The sequence below is a fragment of the Cynoglossus semilaevis genome, chromosome 17 (assembly GCF_000523025.1).
Source record: "Cynoglossus semilaevis isolate Cse_v1.0 chromosome 17, Cse_v1.0, whole genome shotgun sequence".
Taxonomy (NCBI): Eukaryota; Metazoa; Chordata; class Actinopteri; order Pleuronectiformes; family Cynoglossidae; genus Cynoglossus; species Cynoglossus semilaevis.
In genome coordinates this window covers 12,003,166-12,010,139 of record NC_024323.1, presented here as the reverse complement: position 1 = coordinate 12,010,139, position 6,974 = coordinate 12,003,166, and the positions used below count along the sequence as shown (strand labels likewise).

The window sequence follows — 6,974 nt, the reverse complement described above, 5'->3', positions numbered from 1 at the left end:
GGGGGGGGGCGGGGTGGAGGGGGGGAGCTCACCCAGCATCCTTCTACAGCCAACCACATCAAAACAAGTGACCACACAGGCTGAATCTTTCCAAACCACACCAAACAAAGTGCCCAACACACACACACACACACACGCACTTCTGCTCTTGAAAGCAACCCCTCTATCTTTCTGTCGGCCCCGCCCACCACATTCAGCCCTGATGGCGGTAGGCACAGATTGCGGGCCTGGGATACTGTGATCCAGCACCAGAGACCTGCTGTGAACGCGTGCAATTGTATCAAGTGCAAATGTGCGTGTGCATGTGTCGCTTCCATTGTTCAACAGGCCTGGCTGAGGAGGCGACCGGCCGGGGAACAAACAGGGAGCCAGATCATCGGCCTTTGTTCTGGCCCAAACACCAATTCACACACACACACACACAATCCAGTCATCCCACACACTGTGCTGACTGGAGCACAGCTGCTGAGGCAGTCAACAAAAACTGGAAGACATAGTTACACATCAGCGTCTTGTATTTCTCCCATAGCCTTAATTTACCAGAGGGGGCGCTCCCGAGGGATTAATGAACTTCTATCCATTTCCTCATGTGCAGAAAAACAAAAACAAAACACAAGCACACCTGTTTACTCTTGTCTTGTTTACATATATGTTCATCTTATATCCTGAATCAGTTAGTGGTGCTAGTTTTTTTTATATTTCTCCCTTTTTAATGTACGCCATAAAAAGACACAGAAGTTCACTAAATCCCGTGTTTCTCAGGGTCAGAATCGACACATAAATCAAGGTCAGTTACAGCGTGGTGTCCAGGGATTTGCTGCAGAGTTTGGTAATTGGATTGAAAGCCCATTCTGTGTCAATATTTTTGGAAAGAGAAAATATAAGGCGTTATTGTGTAGACACACCCAGAACTGAGAGAAAACGACACACTGGAGACAAAGTGAAGATTAACCCATAATATAGTCGCTGATAACAAGGAGGAAAAGACTCCATGTTGTTCTGCAGATGACATGAGGCGTCACCCATGGCTGGGCTCCAAAACACACACACATCGAAGATGGAGTGAAGGTCCATAAACACATGAATGCATCGACATGCTGACTGAGGCTGCCAGATAAGACCAGCAAGGACGGACGCGTTCATTAATTTAGGTTGGTCTGTTGTGCCAAAAAACTCAGAATCATCTGCCTTCGCCCGGCAGGGATTAACACACACCCGCCAAGGTCACAGTTGTGCGTCTCGTGTCTCATTTCCTGACAGCAGCAGGGTGAAGGCTACAGAAAGGGTGTCAGGGCTGAATCCCAGCCAGACACAACATGGAGCCACATTCTTCACTTTCTTGTTGAAACAAATGTGAATATCCTGGACACTACATTATTCAGAGGCAGATTGGAGACTAAGATTTAATCTGGGGGGGGGGCAGGGAGGGGGTGAGTGAGGGTTAAACACTTTTTTAACAGCCCCCTGAGGCAGTTTGCAAAAAAAAGTGAAAACACAGATTAGATTAGTGGGGGCTAAAATATCTGTATGACAAACAGGAATTCCATTTGAAGCCACAGTTATTGTTGGTTTTGGAGGAAAAAAAAAAGGGTCAGAAAAGACTGCTCTTTTCTGATGATTTATGGTAAGTTAAGTCAACTGGTTACTGGCTGGAGCTCCATGTGGTTTTGGCCACATTTTATAGGATCGCAGCAGCAGCTTCATTCATTCATACCTAAAAACCCACAGAATAACGGCAGAGATTTGGTCACAGTCGTCGTCAGTGAAAAAAAAAAAAAAAAAGAAGAAAAAAACAGTGTCAAAAATCCCTGAGGACTCAGAGTTGAAATGTTTGAAATGCCTGATATGAAACTAATTATCATATATTATTACCATCTCCAGTCATTTGTCTTCAGCTGCTGGGATGTTACTCTTTGTCTGATTTGAGTTTCTTCTTCTTTAGTTTGCCTAAATGGTCTGGATTGAAGATTTTTACTGATGGAAATCACAGACCCCGCAGGTGGAGGAGACCCCAAAGAGGAAAAAGGATGAAAGGTGGGTCAGTGGGTGGGGTTAATAGAGATCGAAATTGATTTTTTTTTTTCTGTGTATTCTTTGATCTTTACACATTGACATTAGCCAAATGTTCTTGTCACTACATGCAGTCTGTTTCTAATGCAGCAGTATTTTTGTTGTCTCGTATGAGGAGACAGTATTTTTAATTTATGCTAACAAGATAACATCTGATTATCCACATGAGTCTAACTTCAGGTTTAGCATTAACAGATCCCTAACAGACGACTAGAACAGTGCAGTCAGCTGATCTAATCACCCGTGGCTCCCTGCAGAGCAGGATATGACGGTGCCTTGTCCATTTAGCTGAAGACAAACCAGTGTTCAGTCTTCAGTCACATTTGCAGCACGGTTTCGGGGCACGACAGGCCACTTAATGGACCATTGAGCTCCAGGGTAAAGGCCTGATAATCAGGTCTTGGTCTTCGAGGGATCGTTAAAGAGCCTCTCAGGGAATTTGTGAGCAGAGATGCACAGAGTGGATGTTACGAACAGGAAACACGCTACAGCACACACACACGGTCATGTTAATGGCCGCTCTGAATGCTGGGAGTAGAAATGAGAGGAGAGTTGAAAGAGCAGGGCCACAGTTTGTTATTGATATTCTATATTCATACCATGATCTCTTTTTATTATCAAAAATCCATTGTTCTGGTGTCACAGTTTAGAAACATTTAAAAATCAAGGTCATCTAAAGCCTCTGTCTTTGGCTCAGCCACAGTGTGGCGCTGTGCTAGGAGCAGCTGTACATTTAATTCACTACACAATCGTCCAGTTGTTGGAGGACTGAACGTTGGTCTTCCGACCTCCTGCTTCATTATGGAAGAATTTGACCCGCGGAGTGAAAGATAAAGTAAACTGAAGAGGACGGATGTGGGTCCAGTCACCCGTAAGAACATCCGCCCCGTACACGGGTCTGACACATTTGGAGTATCTGCTGATCACGAGACTGTGGAAAGTTCTTGTTCTAAGCCTGAGATCGTGCTGGTGTAGAAACTACACCAATGATTTTCCTAGTAACCAGGCAACCGTACAAACATCTGGTTCCTGGTGCCATGTTGTGGTTGTCGTTTCATCCAAACGTCCAAAGTCAATAAGAAGGAAAAGTACATGTGAGCACGAGGAACACTTCTTATCCGAGGGGTTATTTTGACATTAATGGACCGAACTAGGAACGTTAGGCTTCAGTTAAAGAGTTTATGAGATTCATGACTTTGTTTTATAAAATCAGTCACAACAAATTTTGATTTAATTTAATTTCATAAAACCAGTGACAACAAATTTTGATTTAATTTAATTTCTCCACTGTTTGGTCACAGGACCAGCCTTCTGATTGGATATAATTTTCAATCAGGTTTTTGAACCCTCAGCATCACCATCAAAATTTCGTTTTGTTTTTCTCCAAAACCGAAAGAACATTTAAAAGGGACTAAAGAAGCAGTTTGTGTTTTTTTTCTTTCCCAGCCACCTTAAAAACTGCCCTCCATTTTGTGTCAGTGTCTGAGCAACAAGTCTGCAAAGAGAGCAGAGAAGTGAATAAATATTCCTGAGGCGAGTAAACAAAGAACAAACAGACTCAGGAGAGAAAGAATGAGTGGGAGAGGAGAGAAAAATATAATGATCATATTTTGGAGATGAAGTAAAAACCACCAAACCACTCAATATTCTCTCTGTGCTCCGTCCTGACCAGAGCAGACTGTCTAAATATAGGCTGGAGAATTGTATATCCATAACATGCATCACAGACGGCGTCACTGAATAGTCTTTAAGCTTAACTCTAAATGTTTTTATTCAAGTAAAAAACAAAAAAAAGGTTTGTGTTCAGACTAAGCTGAAAACTTTGAATTCAAGTTTCTTCTAACCCTAACCCTAAGACAAAAGAACGTCCCTCAACTTCACCTAGTCACACGTCAACTGTTCAGTTATGAGGCTCTGACCTCAGACAGGCAAAAGGAGGAGTGGGGGAAGGGGTGAGGAGGCAGGAGGAGGACGAGGGTGGATGGTAGGAGGCTAAACGCAAGATAGAGGACACAAAGAAAGGTGGATGAACAAAGAGGGACGAGCAGGGAAGAGGTGAAGGCGGGACAGGAGAAGACGTGGAAAAGGCTGAGCAGTGAGTGAAGATGAGGAGGAAGGAAGGAAGGAAGAAGGTGGAGGAGGGACACAGGAACACAGTTGTGTGTCTGCCCGTTTGAGCATCTGAGAACCAGACACACATGGACAGAGTTAACTCACAAAACACACACACACAATATATATGTTTAAAAACAAAGAACACAAAGAAGAGAGAGAGAGAGAGAGAGAGAGAGAGAGAGAGCTGGTCTAAGCTAACGCTCACTAATGCTACCGTCCAGGTGGATCAACAAAACTCCAGGGTTTGAATGTGGGGTTTTTTTTAGAGGAAACATGAGTCTGGAACCTCACTGAGCTTTTCTCCAAACAGCTAAAGACCTTTCAACCAGGCTCTGCTCTCCAGGCTGATTATGCAGCTGCAGGAGGCTGCAGGAGGTTTAGGGTTGCAGTGACATCAGCGCCGGGCCAATAAAAAAAAAAAAAAAAACTAACATGATTCAGGTTCTGGTATTTTTAAATGGCTGAGAAAAAAAGAAAAAGAAAAATCAGTGTAAGGAAAAAAAAAATATCAGTGTACAGTTTCTAACATATGGGTTCAATGATTTTAGATCAGATTTAGCCACTGTCCTCGTCCATCCTGGCTCTGCTTTAACACAGATACTGCTCCTTTGTCTCACATTGGTCGTAAAATTGGATCTAAAATTATATACAGGAGTAAAAAGTTATTTTATTATAGAGTGAATTTAATGTTGACTCAGAAGAAGCTCGCGACGAAGGTTCTTCGTGCTTGAACGAACCCGTGTTTCCAGCCTGTTTGTTTGTTTGTTGTTGTTGTTGTTGTTGTTCTAGCAGATCTGAACCAACACACTCGCAGTGATGAATATTAGTGCTTTAGACTCAGCAGTAATTCAACCGTCCAGGCCTGACACACACACACACACACACACTCACTCACTCACACCCACGTGGGGGGTGCATGTGCAAATGCATACTGGCTTAATGGTGAATATTGCAGGCCATTATCATTGTGTGTGTGTGAGTGTGTGTCCATTGCAGGGGGGGTGCAGCTTGACATTCCATCACTTTAACCCTTGCCTTGCCTTGCCAAACAATGAACACACACACACACGCACACACACTCAGGTCCAGCTTTTATTGTCAGACCTCAGTATTGATTTCCAATCACCTCACAGTAACTGGAACCTAATTCTCAAACTTCAGCCAATGATCGTTTACTGTCCAGACCCTGAACTTAAACTACGAACAGTTTATGACAATCACAGCATCCAGGACTCGATTTAGATCAATTATCTATTATTACTCTTCTCACCACTGTGAGACCGGGCTCTACACCCACACTGACCCACCCTGACCCACCACACCCACCTTGCCGGGTGGAGACGTTCCTCTCGTTGGCAGCGGTCAGCACCACCTGCGGGTGGCTCTGCTCCAGCACGAACAGCTCATCCTTGCCCACGCGCGCGCTCTTTCCGGACTTCATGGTGCCGGAGGGCCCGGAGGGGGCCAGGTACCTCCCGCTGCAGTCCCTGAAGGCCACCTTGCCGGATCGGAACTCCAGCGTGTAGCCCGTGCTCTTGTCCGTGGAGGCGACCAGCGCGCCGTCGTTCTTCAGGAAGCGGTTGTCGGAGGTCTGCAGGTGGTAGCGCTGCTCTCGGAACACCAGCGTGATCATGGAGTCCACCCCCCACGGCACGTCCCGGTCGATGGCGATCTCGTCCACCTTGGAGCTCAGGTGCGCGTAGCGCTTGCGCGTCATGCTGAAGATGTTCACCTGCGGGTGCATGGCGATGTGCACGCTCCATTTCTCCGCCACCGAGGCGGTCTGGGCGAAGCAGATGATCCGGTCCTCGGTGCCGCCCAGGTAGCGGCCGTGCTGCTCGGACTGCAGGGACCAGCGGCCGTCGTCGTGCGCGGTGATGATGAAGCGGCACTCGGAGCCGGGGCTCTCGCTGTCTCCCGTGACGTTCCCGTCCTTGTCAGCGCCGATGTAACGGCCCAGATGTGACTTGAGGTAGAAGACGTTGCCGCTGGAGTCGTCGCCGCTCTGCTCCAAGGTCCAGATCTGCTTCTTCTTCATGCTGGTGGCGGACGCGTTGATCTTGAAGCCGAACATCTCCGCCGTTAGGTATTTGTTCCCGCAGTTGATGAGACCGAACTGGATCTGCAGCATGTCGCTGGTTCCGTTGGAGGCGCCGTTAGTTGTCATGGTGGCTCTTTTTGTGTCGGAGGACGGTTCTGGTTCTGGTGCGGGTCTGGGGTGGGGGGGCGGTTCTGTCAGAGACCAGGTTCAGGACTCGAGTCTGATGCTGGGCTGTGTCGCGTGCTTCTCTTTGTTTGGGAGTGTGCGTGTGTGTGAGCGCGCGCCGCTGGTCCTCAGTGATGTGTGAGCAGCGCGAGCCCGCCGCCACAGCTGCAGCCTATATACGCGTCATCGGTGACGACATGCTGCCGACCACGCCCACCGACGGCCCTAAATCTGAATAGTATTAAAACCTTTTATTAAAAAGTAGACAGACAGACAGACAGAAAGGTGCATCTATACTTTTAGAACGCTATAATAATATTGGTTTGGGAAATTCTGATTGGTTCCTCACGAGTCAATCCCCAAAGATCCTGCAACTGTGATGGTATTCAGGAATGGACTCTGGTCTTTAATTCACTCCACAGATATTCTTTGTCATTTGAGTCACATTCACTTTGGCTCCGAGACAATGGTTTCACCGCAGGACGTGTGGTTCTGCTAGTTTGATAGACAATATAAGACTCAATTCTGCTGCTGACTAATTGAGGTTTTCTTTGGAAAACTTTTTCTTGGGTTGTTTTTTTTT

General features: G+C 46.4%; 1 protein-coding gene across 2 annotated transcripts in view; it reads right to left on the bottom strand.

Annotated features, from left to right (window-relative positions):
* The window catches only part of fscn1a (fascin actin-bundling protein 1a), a 17,084-nt gene extending 10,517 nt beyond the window's left edge, over nt 1-6,567 (bottom strand). The window contains exon 1 of one of the 2 annotated variants that reach the window (XR_003052386.1): nt 5,512-6,566. Coding sequence is in view for 1 of the 2 variants with exons in the window: in XM_008330219.3 (XP_008328441.1) it covers nt 5,512-6,352 (841 nt within the window). In the remaining variant the exon portion in view is untranslated. Of the gene's footprint in view, nt 1-5,511 lie in introns of both variants that reach the window. The other variant, XM_008330219.3, reaches the window with a different exon arrangement.
* Nucleotides 6,568-6,974: the final 407 nt, after the last annotated feature.